Source organism: Micropterus salmoides, unplaced genomic scaffold, assembly GCF_014851395.1.
Source record: "Micropterus salmoides isolate LMB-PRFRI ecotype aquatic unplaced genomic scaffold, ASM1485139v1 Ms_hic_scaffold_1, whole genome shotgun sequence".
NCBI classification, from domain to species: domain Eukaryota; kingdom Metazoa; phylum Chordata; class Actinopteri; order Centrarchiformes; family Centrarchidae; genus Micropterus; species Micropterus salmoides.
In genome coordinates, this window is record NW_024040040.1 from 40,657,168 (window position 1) to 40,677,852 (window position 20,685).

Below are 20,685 nucleotides of genomic sequence, written 5' to 3' on the forward strand. Positions count from 1 at the left end.
ATTATCTTTATAGTTTGGAAATAGCAGCCGGTGTGCAGCAAGTCCTGTAGCAAGTGTGTTCACAGCTAACAGTTGAAATGATTAAACTTCAACACCAAAGCTAACATGCAGATCAAGAACCTTAGTGACTACCCTTTGAATCAAAGTACAATAATTTTAATTGTCAGTGAACATTACAATATTCAATATCTATAGTAATTTTACAACATGGCATAACGTAGGCATGCATGTTACTGATTATTTCCCAATGGTAATCACATTTGATACATTCCTACGAAACTGCTATAAAAAATATTTGAAAAGAGGAATGGATAAAATATTGATAGGCATGCAAAACACAGCAGAATTGCTCAACAGGAAAATGAAGGATTATACCACTCAGTACTTTTATTAATATGGGATTCAAGGTTGATGCAAAATGCTCTGCAGGAAAGGGTTCTGTTGTCACAGGGGTAATCCTCACTATCATTCATCTTCAGGCTGACTAAAAGACAGATTTAGCTTTAAGATGTGGTGCTAAACACGTTTACGCACACATATATCACACAATGCATCTACTGACAACATTAAAAATGCGCAAAATAAGCATACAGTGTGACCAAACGGAGACAGAATGCATTTACACTTATAATCAGAAGGCTGCCTGTGTGGTGGCAGTGGTGTGAAATTGAAATGCAAGTGAGACACATCATCAGTTCAGGGGGCCTCACACTGGGGACAGGCACAAGAGAGAAACTGTCTAATCTCAGAGAGGAGAGAAAGAGTCAAGAAGGAAAACATTTCACCTCTCTTATAAACACAAACTTAAATGGAATAAAGCTAAATTAAAACAGAAACAGCGCTAGCCTAGTAGGGATCACCTTCATATAGAAAAAATGGAAAAATACACTTCTTGTCAACACAGCATCCAAAATAAAAGCTGGACTATATGCAGTCAGGGCTCCCTCTGGGACACAGTGGTGTAAAACAAGAAAGAAAGAACACCAGAAAAGATATCTGAGGTATATGAAAGGGTAGAGTACATAAGAGGCAGTTGTGGAGTAACAGTATTATGGGGCAATCAGTGACTCTGACTAAAGTAGGTAATTAAGAGAATGGAGCGATCAGGGCGGAAACAGCAGCCTGTGTGAATACACTTCTCTCTGTAGAATCTCTTATCACCAAATGCAGCCAATTGTGGAGACAAATTAACATAAGCAACACTAAAGGGCCACTGGCGGCCTCTAAGCACTCGCCCTCATGCCTCAAAAGCACCCAGTCCCAACATACGAGCATCACGTCAGCACACAAATATAATAAGGACTGTCTTATCTGATCTGTTGCTTCAAAAGCTGCTTAAATAGCTTAGTAGAATCTGTGCAGGGGGCTATATATACAGTCTCATTACACTGTTGAATAAATCTGTATAGTCATGTAATAATAATAATAGTTTCAAACCACAATTAACTGTCTGATTTCTTCAACTTTTACTCAGCAGCAAAAATCGGCCTTTAAACTTAACGAATATGATCAATGATTTGACATTTATCGTGATAATTATCGATATAGACTCATTTTACATTTTATTTCGTGATAACAATTTAGGCCATATCGCCCAGTCCTACTAGGTAGTAAGTATTTATAGTTCAATTTATCTCACTATATTTAGCATTGATTAAAAACTAAAAGTACAATATCTTATTTCTGCTTTGTTTTTTCGATATATAAATACAACTTGTCTCCATATATAACCTGATACTGGACACACACACACACGCTGAAAGCTTGTGTTTTCTGTGTTTACACATTTTTGCTTGTGTGTTTTCATCAAATCAGGATGCATCAGAATCTTCTGTTCCTGTTTCCATCAGAAAACTAGAGGGGGCTGGAAGTTGGCATGAAGTCTACAGATTAACAGACAGGAAAGGCATAGGAACAAGAGGTCGTGACCTTTCATCATCAGCTGTCTGTCCGGAGCATTTGAACTTTCTCATTGTGCCCCCTCTGACCTGACCTCCTCAAGGACTGACCACGGGCCATATGTTACAAGCCTGGCAGTTCAAGCTAAGATGCATGCAAATCTGAGATATGGAAAATTATATATACAGATACACAAACACACAGGGGGTTCACTTGAACACCTGGGTTTCTAGGAGATGGTAAATGATCCTTCTTAGCAGCTGTGTTCTCCATTAGGCTTGATTCCCCAGCTTCCTGACGGCATTTTCACTGAAAATACGCTACTAGACTTAAAGTGACCACCGACTTGCTTGTTGACAAATAGGCTTTCCACATAAAGCCAGAGAAATATAACAGGGATAAATCATATGCAGCTGTATGTAAAATATGTGAGAATCCACATGTAATGTTTCTTGAATTTCATCCCTACAGATGATCAGGTTTTTTTTTTTTCATTTTCACTTCAATTTATGTAACAGATTAAAAAATGTTTTTTTAACATTACACTCCAAGGTTGTTTCGTAGTTCCAACAGGCTTTATTGTTGGGGAGAGGGCAGCAGCTGAGGGACCACTTAATGCACTGCAAAGCTCTTTGGAATATATTAAGTTAACTTGTGGCTCAGATCTCCCTCCAGAATCTGGACATGAAAGGTTTGTCCCATTGTCCCTTCTTGCATTCTCCTCCAAAGTGCTTATCGTGCAAGCAAATGGCTTTCAATGTATCTCTATCAACAGCAGCATAGACTAAGTCAAGTATTTCATTTGACACTTGAACAGCAAACTGCTCATTAGAGTGACTGTTTACATTATGTCTTGATTTGTTCCCCTCATTGAGACAAGTCCAAGAATGGCTGTCATTTTATTGGCTCCTAGCTGTCCAAGATAAACACCAGTGTCCACCGCCGCCCACTATCTCCTGCTATAATTGTTCATTATGTAAGATAGGCCCTGAGATATTTCAGACAGCTTCCCTAGAAGCCTTCCCCTCACTGTCAGACTACTGTAAACGACATTTAGTACATGCAGTGTAAAAGGCTGTGCATTAGTCCAAAGAAAGTCAACTTTAGACTCTCCAATACTGACACCTTCAAGATGCAATCTGCACATTTTCCCACGAGGTATAGCCACACAATAGCCTCAGACTGTCCTCGGACAAATTGCTCTAATCATCATTGTTCTCCATATTGTTTTCCACTACCTTAAGAGTAAAGTATGTATGAGATGCATTGTGTTTGGGTCCCACGGATCAGCAGCAACAATCTCTCCTCTGCTGTTCAACTTTGGCTACTGACCGGAGCCTCATTGTTCCCCAGCATTTCCTAACCTCGGAGGAATTCCTCCTTCAGGAAATATGGTTTACAAGAGAAGGCACCAAGCCCAGCCACTTGCAGAGACCACCTCAACCCCCCTAATCCCCCCGCACCCCCACCCTTCACCCTCCTGGCAATATCTACTGTGTGATCTGCTGTACCCTTTTCCCTTTCACCCCTCTAGCTATATCCCGTTCAACTCTTTCCCTGCTGGTAGTCGGAGTCCCCTGGATTATCCCACCAGGGAGTCGCACAGAGGGGGGCCGGGTTGTTCTCCATTCTGACCTCTAGACACACAGAAAATTGTGTGGTTTGTAGCTGGTTCTAGTGTGGCAGGAGAGGAAGCGGGGGAGGCAGGCGTGTGTTTGTGTGTGATCAGATGAAAGTCTTCAATATGACTCCTCTCCCCAGTAGGGCTGTCTTTGATCATCCTGAGCATCTTCCACGATGCACCCCAGGACCCCCCTGATGATAAAACAGTAGATAATTTTTTTCTCACTTTCTAGCTTCTTTATCATTATCATCTTCCAGCTCCATCAGCTGTAAGATGCAGCTAAACCAACAATAGCTATCTTTCACTGACAGATCCTCAATCTGACGCATCCATCCCGACTTTCCCAGGCCAGAACAGAGTTGCCTTGTAAGGATCAGTCACTTCTGAAATGAATCCCAGTTCCAGCACTACAGGGGAGATTAAGGAGGGGTGGCTGCATTCCCCAAACCCCCACCACCAGGACAGAGGACACATTCCCTCATGTAATCACCTCCTCCATTTCTCCAGTAATGCCATTTCTAAGAAAGGCTAGATAGAGCTACATCCCCTTCCTGGTCCCTCTGTCCTCCATTGGAAACATCTGGGCAGTGGGAGGGAGGTCAGGGTGTACACATTCATACTGTGATCTGGGAAATAGTGCTCTTAATGACACACAACACAGTGCCCTTTCAACCTGACTTCCCTGCAAAGTTCCCATCGCACTGAGATGCTTACAATGCCGAGAAAATATGATGGAAGCCATCCAAACCCACAGTCCAGATCTTATCTGTGTGACTTTCACTTTAACATCCTCAACAGTCACAGCTTCCTTTGTCAAATAAATACATTGACATTACATTAGGTGTTATTTTATGTAATGCCATTAAGCTGTAGTGCCAGTGGTTTTCATTTGAGTCCACCTGTGCCGTACTTGGCAAAACTCCCCACTTCTGGATTTGATTAAAAGTTAGCAAGGGGAAGCAGCAAAATGCAATCGCACTGTATTTTCTGTCCTACTTGGGAAGTGGGGTAATCATATGGATGTATTAGTTATGTTGTGCAGCACAAGTTATAAGCTTGAATGTGAAAAAGACACGGTGACCAGAAGTACAGATGTCCTTTTAGAAGTGTCCCTGCTTCAGTTCTTCCTCTTCTTTAGTTTAACATGATTGTAAATATTGGAACAACCTGAACTGATACCCTGTAACCACAGGGTGTTCACCATAGTAAACAAATAGAAAAAATATATATGAGAACTTGGTCATTTATTACAAAACTTTTTGTCTGAAAACGCTTAATTTTTAGTTTGATTTGTTTCTTTGATCAGCATTTTTTCTTTCAAATGATCCAGTGCCCAAAATGACCTGAAGTAGTTTCTGATCAGTTATTGCCAGACTAAACACTATGAGCTTCTAACAGCCTACGAGTAGACTGAGAAGAGGATTAAACATCACACTTGCTGTGCAAGAACTGAAGCTGTGCCGTGCCTGCTTTCCCAATTTCACACTTGCAATCTGAAAAGTTATCTCCATCAAAGGGATGGGTTCAGAGAGTATTACAGGTAACACCCTTATGTTAGACACACTGCTCACGTGTTTGAAAGTAGCCTAATAGCAGCATCAAGGGGAGTTTGCAGGTTATTAACATGTAACACTGGAGGACCAGTTCTTGCTCTGGAGCCTGACGCACCATGCATACCAAAGAGACTGGCTGGTTTTGTTTTGTTTGTTTGATGGTGTCATTTACTTGAGTAAAATGTGCACGTTTGTGCCGTCTCTGGTTAAATAGTATTATGAAAACTCACCGAGAGAAACTCTAGTGTCCCAACATAATCCCGTTCAGTCTTTAAAAGTTCATTTAGGACGCACACTCGCAGCCGGAGCTGTTTCTCCAGGTCCTTCCCGCTTTCAGCTCTGTGCTCACTTCTGCTCTCCTCAGTCATTGTGAGTAAATATAATGCAAACCTTATTCCCTTCGGCAGCGCAAGGTTTCACATCACAAAACCGGTTTCAGATGCGAAAGTGTAAAGTTTGCTGCATGGTCCAAAAGTGCACTGGAAAGTCCACGATGTTCCACAATGTTGTAATGGTGGATGAAAACGCACGAACGTTTAGAAATAAAAACAAGTGTGGGGAATTACACAACAACGCGAGATAGCTTCCCACTGAAGGGTGGACAACAACTGGACACCGGTTTGAAAGTTCAGTCCATGTGACTCCCAAAGTCTTCATCCCAATCCAGCCTCCTTTAATGCAGAGTAGGACCCCTGTCAAGTTAGCCACAATACACACAGCAATTTCCGGCTGCTGTTTTCAATATAAAAATACAGCAACCGGTTTTGAGAACAAAAAAACACTAACTCATAGATTGAACCAAATTGTTTTCATGATCATACAGACGATCTAAATTGCAGATGAAAGCTGTTGAAAACAACAAGCTATAAATTAAATGTAAACTGGTATAATTAATACCCTACAATACTTATTCTTATTTTTTATATTATTACCCCTTTAATTTGAAGGGACAATTACTGTACTTCCACAGTTATTGTAGGCATCTCTGTCTAGCTCCTGATTCCTGGACAGGACAAAGTTCACAAACTTCATGTCCTATAATAACCACATAGACTACAGACACATTAGATCATAAACGTGAGATAGTGTAACTTGAGAGGAAATTATATTGTTTATTTCTGTAAAGATATATGAAGATCACATGAAAAGACAGCAGAGCAGCACACCTACAGTTTTTTTCACTCAATTTCACACCACTGATTTTAGGAGTGAAATAATGGGGAAATTAAAGTGTTCCTCACTTGTCTGAGAATCCTCGGAAATCTCTTGGTGCTGCCAGTGCCAAGCTGAAACCAGAGTGAGCGTCACAGTTAACCATGCAAGAGAATGATGTTGTATAACTGTAATTACTTTAATTGCTTTCTTTCTCCTTGTAATATAGCACAGTAGTTGGTTAATGAAGTAATACAATTCAGTCATAAAACCTTTGCTTACATCATTAAGTTGCAAATGAGCTTATCACCTTTAGATGGGGAACGTAATTACATACGCTCCAAAATCATCAGTTTCTTTTAGATTAGTGAAAATTCCAAAAAATACACAAATAACTAAGTTAGGCTACATCTTCACCTATCAAAGAAAGCAGCTGTTTAATGATAGGCCTGCAAGCTCATATGGGCTATGTATGTATATGTGATTGTATTGCAATATGTGCAGCCTATAAGAGCCATGTATCTATTTCTTGTATTTGTGTTTATTTTGACATAATAAGTTTATTGTTCACTGGGAGCAGTCACCTATACTGGGACTGCATTTGATGGGTAACTGTCAGGTGTGTTGCATACTAAGTGAGACATGTTTTTTTTAAACTGTGGCCATGGTGTCTGCAGGTAACATAGCAGTGGTAACTGTGTGATTGATGTGGTACTTGGATTAAAAAAACAAACAAAATATCTGTAAGCTATGAATGAAGAAGCAAAAGCAAAGGTCCACAAAGACACTAAGACATTAAGGAGTCGGCTGATAATTTTTTCAGGGTTTGTTTTAAGCCTGTTTTTGCTAGCCAAAATTTGCATCTCAATTAATATCACAGTTTTTATGTGAATTAAAGATGCACATTGCTAACCAGGCTAGCTAGCTACACCCTCTTATCCAAATGTGGTCACTTCTGGTTCCAAAAAAACAAGATTGCAACAGCTCAAATGCAAAACTCAAGGCTTCAAAATGGTAGTCCACAAACCAATGGGTGATGTAGCTACAAACTTCTTTTCTATGGTTAACAGCACTCTGTTGAGGTACAGTAAAACTCTTTTTATGACATAAAAAGCCTTAAAAAATTAGGCCTTCCTCCTGTTTTGCATAGCCAGTAAGTTCAAAATTTCTGTAAACAATCTGCGAAGAGCCAGACCAAAGCAATGCATTGATGAAAAGTGCCTTTTCTGTCCTGATTTCTCATTAACACCCCTTTTGGTTGCCTGTTTTTCCTTTTTTATTTTGTCTTTAACACAGAACCTCAGTCAACCCATAATAGTAGTTGCTGTGTTTTCACATTGACATAAGTAGGCTACATTACCCAATAGGTGTGAGCAATATGTTTTGTGGACTCTAGAGGGCAATCTCAACAGTGTGTTAGTTACAGTTGCACTTAATGGTGAGGGTTATGAATTGCAACCAGCAGCTCTCAGTGCATTCATGTGCTCCTCGGATGGTCCCATTTCCCAAGTTGTGAAGTCGTTCTTACAACTTCAGTGTGTGTTCATGTGCTCTTAATTCAGAATGTGGAATCAACATGGACACTACTGCAAAGATATGTTGGATTAGCATTATCAGAACATATATACAACATGCTGACATATAGGTAACTCTACATGGACAGCAAACTAACTGTTATAACCATATTACAAATTACATATTTGCAAAATATGTATATGCAATACGTGATTTTGCATGAATCAGACTTCTGTATACTTCTTTGTGTCCCATGTACATTTTATTTCTCTCTTTGCAATAAAGATTTAAGGAGGAAAAAAGGATTCTTATTATTCCGAGCACATGAATGCACCATTACTCACCGCTCGTCCCTCCCTTTCAAAGCACAGGAGAAGCTATGGTAGCCGACACGATCAGTCAAGCTCTTGTGCTAAATAATACGTGTGGGCCTCCATTTGTTCAAATTTCTCTTCTTTTTTTACTTCTAACAAACCAGACGACGACTACTACTACTACTGCTAATGTTACTACTTCTTCTTCTTCTTCATCTTACGTATTCAACGTAGTGACAAAACACGCTCTGTAGCACTGTTGGTCCATTTGGGCTACCATAGAAACATGGCGGCGCAACATGGCGACTTCCACGTAAGGAAGACCCACGGTTTGTGTAGATAGAAATGGCTCATTCTATGGTAATAAAAACGTAAAAGGGTTTGTTATGTAAGCTCTTTATACCACTAAAAACATAGTTATGTTATATTGCATTTCTGTCAATAGATCCTCCATTAAACCATTCATAATTTAATCATTAAAAGGACAATTTTTTTTCAATTTTTTATTGATTTGCTAACTTAATGATGTTATGACAAATAAGTTTATTTTGTCTGTGGTGAGCAGTAGTAGTAGTAGCCTTGTTTGCAATTGGTACACTAAAAAAAAGGCCCAAAAGATGAGATGAAAATTTACATTGCATGTATACAGAGTTTTTACAAGTACCTCCCCCAACACCACTAGGGTCCAGCCATGATATAAATACATTTATGATGGTGTGAATGAGTTCCAGAGTCAAGAAAGGATGCAAGATGATGGATAATTTGTACTGCATGATCCCCTCTGGGGCCACTTAGTGGGTTGAACCGTGCTTGAACTTCCTCCATTACAGGACTTTTTAAAGTGTACTTGTTGTCAGGCAAAGTAACAGTCTTTGGCCAGTCTACCAGCAATCCCAATTCTTCTGTCCCAGGAGCACCACCAGCAGCACCAAAAGCAGCAGCAGCAGAGCAACAGCATGATCAGCAGCAGCACTAGTCACAGCAGCACTAACAGTAGCAACACCACCACCATCTGGAGGAGCAGCAACACAACCAGAAGCACCAGCAACAGCAGCATCACCCAGATTGTGTTTTTACTGTATTTTCACAATACAGTATGTATTGAGCCCCTAAGGGGACAAAAAATATTACTCTTGTGCGCACCAGATATAATTTGGTTTATTTGGCTTTAATTTGTTCAAATTTGGGTTAATGTAATAGGAAAATAAGTTTTGTGAACTGTTTCCCTTAGTGTGTCTCCCTTTTGTCTCCCCTTGGTCACATGAACCAGGCCATATCATACAGTCTAGGTATCAACCTACCATATTTTACCATACTCTCCCACTGTCCTCACGTTTAAACATTTCCCCATAAATCTCCCATATTTTTAACCTCTCTAAAAAATTGATGGTATGTAGAACATTAGCTGTTGTACTGAAATGGCACGTGCCAATGAAACAAGAAGAAGAAGAGCAGTTGGAAAAGAAGTATAGCAGCGCAAGGAATCAAGGATAGATGAACGTGAGAGGTCAAAAAGGCCATGTTGAGGTTTCCTGTGTATTTAATGTTGAGGCCAAGGTAAGTGTAGTTTTTTGTATGTTTATTGGTGGCTAAATAGAAATTGTGTGAAACCTGATTTCTGTATTGTTTCTGAAAGATCATTATCTTAGTCTTTGCTGTGAGGGCCCAGGTCTTACAGAATCTCTGCAGGAGATTATGGTGCTGTTGCAAACCTTTTTTAGTAGGTGATAGCAACACTAAGTCATCTGCATACAGCAGACCTCTGATCTCTGTGTCGTTCAGGATGAGGCCAGGTGCCATGGAACGCTCTAGTTGGTTCGCTAATTCATTGATGTATAGATTGAAGAGAATTGGACTGAGATTGCATCCCTGCCTCACTCCCCAGCCCTGGGAGAAGAGCACTGTTTTTTTTGTTTTTTTGTTTGCAATCTTTATGGCACATTCATTCATTTTTGTATACATGTTCTTAATCAAATCCTGTTTTTCCCCCAATGCCACTTTCAAGTAGCCTATAGAAAAGGTGCCAGATGGAATCAAAGGCTTTTTGGAAATCAACAAAACAGGCATATACCTTTCTTTTCTTAATGTTTAATTCTTGATCAGTTAAAGTCTGGAGGGTAAATATATAGTCCATTGTGTGGCAATTTGTCAAGAAACCAATTTGGCAAAATATTGTGGTCATCAAGAAAGTTGACATGTCGTTTATTTATGATGTTGCAGAATATTTTTCCCAGGTTACTGGACACTCATATTCCTTGATTTATGAATTGGGGTTATTAAACCTTTGTTCCAGATGTCTGGAACAGTTCCAGTTGATAAAATTGTATTGAATAGTTTTAGTATAGCCAGTCTGATTTTATGGTCTGAGTATTTGATCATTTCTTTGAGGATTACATCAATACCACAAGCCTTTTTTCCTTTCAGGGACTGGATGACTTCTGTTAATTCTTGTTCTGTTACAGGGTAATCTAGAGCGTTTTGGTTGTTTTTTATCACCGCCTCCAGAGTTTTCCATTTCATGAATATCTTGTACTGATCATCATTTGATTGCCGATTCATCCTGTTGGGTTTTGTTCAGGTTGTTCCATTTCTCCCAGAACTGGTTGGATTCCAAGGATTCCACAGAATTTCACAGCGTTGCTTCTTGCTGTGTTGTTCTTTCTTTGTTTTTGGGGTGTACTTGTATTGTTTCAGAGTGGCCTCATATTGAAAGCATATGTTGTGGTTACCTGGCTCCCTATGCTTTTCATTTGATAATTTCTTTAAAGTTTTCCTTAGGTTTTTGCATTCAGTGTCAAACCATTTGTTATTGTTCACATGTTGAGGTTTTGGTTAATTTGGATAATTTTCTAAACTCAGATAACACCAGGCATGTAGGTTAGTGGCAGTGTAGCACATATGATCAATTTTGGTAGACTGATACTGGAGAATAAATGAAAAAGACTATTTTTGTTGTGGTGTTTACAATATATGATGATAGTAGCCTAGTTTTGAGTTTAGCTGCAGTAATTATTAATGACCAGGTGATGGCACTCATGTGGCTTTTTCTCAGTAGACATTCTCAGTTCATTGCAATGAATAATATGAAGTTTGATAACATGAAGCCTTCAGAAGAATAAAATCATGTATTTTGACAGATGAGCTACGTTTGACCATGCTTTTCAAAAAAGTTGTTCAAATTAAGTGAAAGATGGAGGCCCCACTGCACATGATGTGTTGGAGAAATACAAATACAGATCTTCAGGTTCACAGATCTTGTCACTTTCATTGAACGTGAAGTCAAGATAATATCTGATTCTGCATCTGTTATTCCGGACTCGCAAAATGTGCTGACTATGTGGATGAATTAAGAGGTAAAGGTAACGTTCCAAAAGAAGCAGCGTAATCCCACTGCTTTTATGTGTTGCTCTCATGAGCAGTTATTGGAGTGTCCATAACAGAAAGAAGCATTGAGGGGAAAAAATCTACTTTCTAAAAGAGAATAGAATCTGCTTTGCCTGCCTGTGTAGTGAACACACGAGCAAGGACTGTGAAAATTGTCTTATTTGCAAAAGCTGTGGTCAAAGTCATCCCACTGTGCTTCATGTTAAGAAAGAAACAAGACTTAAGTTGTCCAAGGGACCGCAAGCATTTGGCACATTATTTTCTTAAGGAACCTGTGGGCATCCAGGGGCCAGAAAGGATGATTGTGTCCTGTTACTGTCTATCAAGGTTAAGTCCAGCAAGGGAGACAAAATGATACGTACAGAGATTGATACGTACCATTTTGAAGTCTCACGCAAGAAAGGAATACTGGAGGAACACGTATAAACTTTCTCTTACACACCAGGGGACAGGAGAAGGTTGTTCCAGCACACGCGCTTAAAGGCCTTGAGAGGTCCACTGAGAGGGATGCCTTCAATTTCAAGATGCTGGTCAAACAAAGGCCTTACAATAGACGTGGCATGTTGTCCCTGCTCAGTTCAGACTTTGAGGTTTATTGCAGTAATTACCCTATCTGGCAGAGTCTTGTAGCAGTAGCTCTGCAGGAAAAGCTGTGGATGGGATGACAACGTACCCCATGACATACAGCAATACTGGACAAAGTTGGAAGCCAGAACAGAAGAGTGCTCAACTCCATTTTGCATCAGCTGAAGAAAAAAGAAGTCTTGTTACTGGGGATGTTGTCAGTGGATTCTACTGCTCCTTGTGGCTCTTGGCTACTCAGCAGAGCACTTGATGAGAATATTCTTGTACAGTCCGTCTGTCTCAAGACAAAGGGTAATATTTTGGGAAGACCCGTGACCAAACTTTGCCTAGGCAGCCTTGGATGCCTAAATGGTGCTTATGCGGCATGCTTGTCTGTAATATAAAAATTTATTTTATTTATTTATGTTTACCTCTAAACCTAAGACAATTGTGTGTTTAATGTCTCTTTATTTGTATTGTTTAGAATTAATTTGTTCTTCTGACATTAACAATTAGGGGCTGGAGTGTAAGAGCCATTTATTTGTTTTCCTTTGTGTTTATTTTGACCATGCCAATACTGTATTTATACAGGAATGACAATGAAGTCAGGTATGTTACATGCTAGGCATGGCATACAGTTTTCTGACTGTGGCCATGGCGTCTGCAGGTAGCGTACCAGTGGTTTAAATTTGGTAACTGTGTGATTGATGTGCTGCCTGGATTTAAGAACCCTTTGTAAATATATGTAAGTGAAAAGAAGCAAATACAAAGGTAAACCTCTGGACATTGTAATTGGACTGTGCAGTTAAGGACAACAATATTGCAGCACCTCAGCAACTGATTGGAAAACCACTGATACGATATGTGTATGTGTTTATGTGAATATATGCATGAAGAAACACACAAAAGTGAACTTAAAGGAGTTATGGATGCATGCATGGATCTGCCTTGCATGAGACCTAAAATCCTTCTCCTCTCATTATGACCACCTCCCTGAACAGATAGTCACTTTACTTTAGTTTCTTTGTTGGTTGTGCTTGCACACAGATGCAAAGATGCTTATATTACACAGACAGCCTGAGGAACAAGATTTTGAGGGTCTGGAACTGGCACCAAAGTTTAAACATTAGGGGCCTCAATTAACCATGAGAACCTTTTTTCTCCATTATGTGATTCATAAGAGACAGTTGAAACACATAATAATAATAATAATAATAATAATAATAATAACAATAATAATAATCTTTATTTGTAGAGCACTTTTCAAAAACAAGTTACAAAGTGCTTTAACAAGTGTAAAGTCAATAATACCCAAAAGACAATAATACACAAACAATACAAGATAAAAGCAAGAAAGCATTGAAAAGACTAAAATACACATTTAAGATAAATATAAAATAAGTAAAATAGAATAAAATAAAAGGGATAAAATAAAGTCCTAATAAGATCGGGAAAGGCTCTCCTATAAAAGTATGTTTTAAGAAGGGACTTAAAAGAGTTCACTGACTCAGCCGACCTGGTTTCCTCGGGCAGGCTGTTCCAGAGCCTCGGGGCCCTGACAGCAAACGCTCTGTCCCCTTTAGTTTTCAGTCGAGACTCTGGAACAGACAACAGACCTCTGCCCGAGGATCTCAAGGTACGTGCTGGTGTGTATGGGACTAAAAGTTCAGAAATATAACAAGGCGAGAGGTCGTGAAGTCAATTCTAAAACATACTGGGAGCCAGTGTAATGAAGCTAAAATAGGACTAATGTGGTCATATTTCTTTGTTCTGGTTAAAAGTCTGGCAGCTGAGTTCTGGACAGTCTGGAGTCGATCAGTAGATTTTTGAGTTACACAAGTGAAAAAGCTGTTGCAATAATGAGATGAAGGCGTGTCCACATAACCACAGTCTTCCACAGTACTATCACAACAAAGCTATATTACTTCATAAACATCCTCTTAATATGTTGTTTGTATTTGACAGACAATATCAATTCTTGTGCTAATCAAGTGTAGTTGATACAGTCTTTCTAACAAAATGACAAATTAAACTACAGTAAATGACCTAAGAAAATTTCTGGTGGCAATTTTCTATTTGCAAATGCATCCTGTCTGCAGCAAAGTGCCTCTGTCTGGTATTTTTTTCAGGTTTCACTTAAGATCTTACTCTTAATTAAGCAAGCAGGTGCTCTTGTGCCACAGCCCATCTTAATAAGCTGATAACTAATGAATCCTGTTTGGATGCAATCCTTGTAGACAACATTCACTTCTCATATTGCTGTTAATGTTGGCTGGTGCAATTTCTTCTGTGAAAAAGAAACTATAAAAGTAAGGACAAACAGAGATGCAAAAACTCAAACAAACGTACAAACAGTGATCAGTCAGACTGTGTTTAAATAGGACCAAATTTTCACTCTTGGGAGCTGAAAGCTGTGCTCAACCTCCATTCTTGCTCCCTGCCAACATCGCAGTGTAGGAACAGTCACTCGCTGAAGCTGGTTAAGTGTTTTATATATTGAGTTAGACACAGTCAGAGTCATTTTTGCGCCTGGGTAAATAGCAGCACAAACACTAAAACCAGCTTTAATTTCACCGGCTTGAAAGAGTCTTTTGAGGGGATTTAAGGGGACCCATTTCAGCTCACAAAAATGATTTATGGATCAACATCACAGCAGGCAGTTCAGTTGACTCCATTCTGCAGAAAATTCCTATTGCATTGGATTTTTTTTATGTGTCAGCAAATTCTGGAGTGTAATCGTTCTATTGGAGCACATTCATCTAAATAGAAAATTAATTTAACTTATGACTGCTGCCTCAATTTATCAGCACCAGAGAGAGACTTTATTTTATGGAGCTATTTTATGTCTCAATTACAAGTTGGTGTCAGTTTCATGAGGTGAGATGAGGACATGGCTCTTAAACTTCCTGCCATGTAGTATACTCTGGTGGTTAAATGTAGCACTGCATGCTTTTAGTCTATTTCCTGATGGTCAAGTTATGTGCTGTACTGTTTCTTTGCTTCCACCAGGGAGCACTGTTGCTTTTGAGAATGAATCAAATGAATCAAAAGAGGCTTTCCATCAAACAGAGCTGTGGATCAGGCCTCATAATAGGTCTATTTATTGACAGAGTCCTTGAAAGTCTGAATGGGCTTGACTCCCAGTCTGACAATAAATGTATTAAATTTAGGTCGTAGTATGAAAGAAGTCAAGAAACCCTGAAGACATTTGCGGTAGACCAACTTAATAATGGTTTTATATTAGCCATTCCAGTGCAGGTAAATTTCCAGACCCTTAGAGTTTATTGCCCCTGACTGTGGAATTAACTTCCATTATTTGTGGTTTAGTGCTGCCAGTGCTTTGCCAAAGGCTGCCAGGAAGTGTTCGGTTCTTCCCGTTGGAAAAGGAGTGTCAGACTGATATGAGCTCCTTTCTTTGATTATTTGCGCTCCACATCAATCATTAATTTACACTGATTATGGACATGTTAGCCCTTATTTCCACCCGTCTGCCTTTCATTGAATCCTTTTATGGCAGCAAAAACTAACATTCCTACATGACCTATCTTCCGTGATGTTAGTCAAGCCAGTTATTGTCTTTTGTTTCAATTTTTTTCCGTCCATTCAGATGGAGGAAACCCACTGAGACAGGGGATATACAATATCTAGATGGAAGCTGAGGTAGGTTATGAAATCAGTTTTTTACTGCAAGCAATGTGAGTCTTTTTATATCCTTGCAACCAAGCTGTAGGTCCACATATGTCTCGTTACTTTTTAATCAGATCAAACCTTTTTCTGGTAGATCTTTAATGCCTGCACAACCTAAAACAGTTGAGAAAAGAAAAACAAGATACTTACCAAGGAAAGCCATTCCCTGTCATTTAATGACAGAATTCCAGTCTTGAGTCAGTTACAAAAAGGCCCCTCATGCTCAACTTTAAGATGTAGTAAGTAACAATCCCTGCATTGTGGTTCATTTGCACTAGTTCATGTTGCAGTGCGCAACAGGCAGTCAAGATAAGTGCTTTAATGAAGTCATTCTTAAAGCTTTGTATCTCACATATTTCCCTCTTTCTGTCATGAGATGTTCCCTTTTACCAGGGAAATCACCTTAGTGACTGATTGTGAAACAACCTTATTTTAGTTGCATAAGTGGGAAAATGCAATCTTGGTGATATGTGTTGATCAAAAGAGAGGGTAGGATTAAGCATAAAACCAAGCTTTTTGGCTGTCAAACTTGAGAGCTACTGTTACTTGATCAGACCAGAATTTCCTAGCAGATAAACAGGCCGCCAGATATCTAATTTTAGCATCATGATCTGCCTTTTCAGGCAAGTACAGCTGAGTGTTATCAGCTTAGCAGTGGGAATTTATTCCAAAACTGTGTATAATTTGGCCACAAAGAGTAAAATATGAAGTGAAAAGCAGACGGCCAAGAACTGAGCTCTGAGGTGCTTCACAGTGAGACAAGAAATAATAATGAAAGATAATATTTTAACCATTTAACCTGTATTTACCCCATTGATTCTGTTAGTGCTAATAGGTCTTACTAGTTTTTATTGCTGCTTTTACTAGTATAAACTGTCTCTAGCAGATCTCTTTCTTTATTGGTGCTTGTATGTTGCTTTGAATAAAAGCGTCTGCCAAATGAGTAAAAGTAAATGCAAACATAACTAAACGAGAGCCAGACCAGAAATGCCAAAGTAGTTCTTGAGACAATCTAGGAGTAGGCCTAGGCTATGATCAATGTTATTAAGCTGTATTCAGGTCCAGTAATAAGGATACCAAAGTGGAATTTGAATCAGTGGTTAGCAAAATTAAATATACCACTTTAGTCAGTGCAGATTCTGTGGAATGACCCTAAAAGCAGTTTGAAAAGGTTAAAAAAGATTGTTGTTACTTATGTGAGCCAAAAGTTGCTGAGACTCAACAACTCTTTGTAATACTTTTGAAAAAGAATGGTAGGACCATTACACTAGTCCATAGTGATCGAGAGATGCTGGATTTCTTAAGTAGTGGTTTAAGCACAGCGGTCCTAAAACTAGTTGGGACAGTGTCAGTTGTAAGCGATAAATTAACAAAATCCAGCTCTGTAGGCCCCAGACATGGCCAGTGATCTTTAAAAATTTTAGCTGGCTAATTTCTACAGAGGTAGCTGGAGATGAGGAAGTAATTTTTTTGTTTTATCGCATCTATTTTACTACATCAGACAGATTGCTACTTTTGAGCAAGTTACAGTATCAGAAAGAAATCTGGGACTGTGCTTGTTGTTACTGATTGAACTGTAAGTCAGGGTGCAGACCTCTTCAACCATCAGTCTAGTATTATACTTACATACTGTGGTAAAAATAACAAGGCATCTCTATAGTGGGCAATCATTAATTTGTACCAGCCATATGGGGCACTATATCCAACGAAGGTTAAAGTCAAGGGCAACTGGACTTGGTTGAAGATACTGGAAGACGTTTCGTCCCTCATCCAAAGGACTTCTTCAGTTCTGACTGACTGGCAGGGAAACTCAGCTATTTAACCTCAGTGGGGTCGTTTGCCAGGGTCATCGATACCGCTGGTTCGTTGGTGTTCCTTGTTGCTGTGACGACAGTCATTACAGTCGTTAAGACTACCTGTGGCCAAGACTGAACGACCATCGTTGGTATCTTCACCTGAGGCCAATAGGTTACATTTGTTGAGTTTCCTGGGAAGTGATGAAAGGACCGCATTGTAAGTGGGGGATAAGTGGTGGCGTAGACCCCCTCCTCTGTTCAATGACAGCTTCTCAGCCCTGGTGTAGATGGCTTCCTTGACACCTCTTTCAAACCATCCATCTTCTCTGTCTAAAATGTGCACCTGGTGGTCCTCAAACGAGTGTCCTCTGTCCTTGATAGATGTAAGTAGACTGCAGAGTCTTGACCTGAGGAGTTGGCCCTTCTGTGTATGGTGCACTATGTTTAATGATTGGAATAAACGCAGTTAAGTATGTATTTATCTGTAGTTGTCCACGTGAAACACTGGTTAAGAGACTTGTATAGACATATAACACCTTCATTATTAAGTAAATTCCCAGGTCTCCCCAGTGTGTACTAAATGTAAGATGTAAGTTACACACTGACTCTTTCGTATCTTGTTTTTTTTTGGTCTAGTCCCATGGTTAAATATTTTGGGAAGGTATTTCAGCAAAAGTAAATTACATTCCCCAGCGCAGCTTTTCTCATCAATATTTTATATTTAATATATGAGGGGACATTGGACTTGTAGAAATTGGGGAATTGGGGATACACCTGTTGTTTGCGAGATATGTCTGAAGGCTTGCAAGATTGGAGAGGAAAGCAGAAAAAATGTTTTGCTACTCAAAATTCCATTCATTTTTACCTTTTCACTCCCTGAAAATAATTTAATAAAGCCGGGAAAGAAATCTGACTGGTTGGGAACCACTGGTGTATGATAATAACCTAGTAATTCCTTAACAACCTTTCTCTTTTTTCATGCTGAATAATGTGAGCTGACTTAATGGTTGAAGCAACAATAGCCCAGGCAACACTCTTCAGAAATCCTCTTCCACTTTATTGACTCTTCTTCTCTAACCGCAGCGCTCTGCTACCAAGGCCCCCTGTTATTCATTTAGCCTCTCAGTCCCAACTTCACTGATTTCTATTACTATAAGCAAGTCTTTGTGCTTTGTAATCTAACCGATAGTAGTCTGTGGGCTGCACATGTCTGAACAAAGCTTAGTGTAAATTATGTTTTAACTATGATCTCAAGATAATCTATGTCATTGAGATTTTCTTCCCCTTAATTCTCCGTTTATTGTGAGAGTGACTATTTCTTCTGGCTGCCAAATTGCGTTGCCGCCCCTTCTACCTCTTTTTTGTTTTTTTGTTTTTTTACTACTCCCCTCTGGGTCAAAAGGTCATAGATGTGCGCTCACAGGGTCAGCTGGGAAGTCTCAGATCCTGCAGAAGCCCTAAAGACATCACAAAGAGCTGCAGTTAGCCCCACAGTTTGACCAAACCCCCCCTGCATCACCACCACAACCAGTGCGAGCCCTGCTCTCAGACTGCACGCTTATCAAAGAGTTCATTCACACCCCCTCAGCACAGTTTGAGACTCAGAGAGGAACACAGTGATTTACTGGACCTCTATGGCACTTTAAGGTTGTACAGGGTTAAACTTTGTTCTGAGAGAGAGCTTGGTTCTTCACCTTCCCACAGACCACAGCCGTGCAGTGCCACATGCTCAGGTCTGCGTTCCTGTGTGTTAAAAACAACACAGAAACCACCGCATTGACTCCCGGCGGTGCCCCCAACCTACGTCTCCATGCCCAACACGCCATGCTTAAATGACCAGGCAACGTAACGGCCTTTACATGCAAGCGTTTTTGCGGTCCCCACAAATCCCTGAACATGATATACATGGAACGCAAAGCAAGCATTTTATGAATATGTTTCTGTGTGCAGCTGTCATGGAGCTCAAAAACACTTTCTGGGTTTGTGTTGTTTTTTTAAAAATCCCTGTACCTTGGTACAGTCAATTTAAGTTCTGACGACATTTTCCAATAAAGAGAAGGATTTTTATGCCATTTAAACCAGAGATGCATTCACCTTCTGAGTCCGCTTTGATGCCCTTATGAAGTGCTCTTCACAGTAATGCACATGTACTATGAGGTAAATAAGAAACTATCACTTCAGCCCTTAAGTTTTGTTGACATTGGCGTTACTTCATAGCAAAATCAACCAACCAGTCTTTTTTTAGAAAAGTAAAATTTAACTCTTCTCATGGGCCTGGACATTTGAGGAAGGTGGCAAAATACTGAAATGATCATAAAACATCCTTAATTGGTGAATTAAGCATTTAATTCACCAATTAAGGATGTATTTCATGTTTTTTTTTTTTTGTCCTATGGACATGCATAATCAAATCCTTTTGTTTACCAAAAAGTCATCCACAGACAAAGAAATGTACAGAATGTTATTCTACATGGCGTTGATACTTATGTTTGAGGTCAGGCTGTAGATCCCATAGAGATCTTACTCCCTGTCAATATGTTAAAACTCCTGCAACAGAAATCTAAACAGACTTATCTGGAATTTGAGTAGTGCTGCACATAAAGTACTGTCACAGATATACAAGACATACAGTCCATTGTGTTTAGACACGTATCCACTACTCGAAACGATAGGGTGAAGTAGGATAGACAGATAGTGCTCCATACCATGGGTAGACCCAGCATGTTGCTGACAAACATTTCTCCAACAACACGCCTTCATTCTGTGATTGGTTTGGAGTGAACATAGCAGGTAATTGGCAAACTGCTACAAATCCTTAAACTCTTATATCAAAATGTGAAAGGAGTGAGTTAATGTGACGTCTTGAATCACAACAAGCATGCAAAGAGCTTTTCATCTCAAAGCCATTGTAGCTACTAGTCACAAGCTTGTTTAATCTTTCAAAGCTTTCTGCGGGTAAAACTAAATGCAGGAGAAGATGAGCCCACTGTTTCTTAAATCCCTTCCTCAAGTCATCAAGATATTTATTGCTCTGTTGATTTGAGCACTTGTGTTCTATAAATATCATTATCTCAACTGCATCAGCTACATCTTTTGTGCATTGAAGTGGGTGTTGTCAAAAACAGCATTCCTGTCCCGCCTAATGTCTGTTTGAGCCAGGACTGAAGGCAACTGTGCATTAAGTGCCATTAAAGTAA

At 39.6% G+C, this 20,685-nt stretch overlaps 1 protein-coding gene across 1 annotated transcript in view; it reads right to left on the reverse strand.

Moving 5' to 3' along the window:
- The window catches only part of prex2 (phosphatidylinositol-3,4,5-trisphosphate-dependent Rac exchange factor 2), an 87,499-nt gene extending 81,778 nt beyond the window's left edge, over positions 1–5,721 (reverse strand). Inside the window, 1 exon segment of the mRNA XM_038727647.1 lies at positions 5,307–5,721. Within this exon segment, the coding sequence (XP_038583575.1) occupies positions 5,307–5,444 (138 nt within the window). The 5' untranslated portion in view covers positions 5,445–5,721.
- Positions 5,722–20,685: the final 14,964 nt, after the last annotated feature.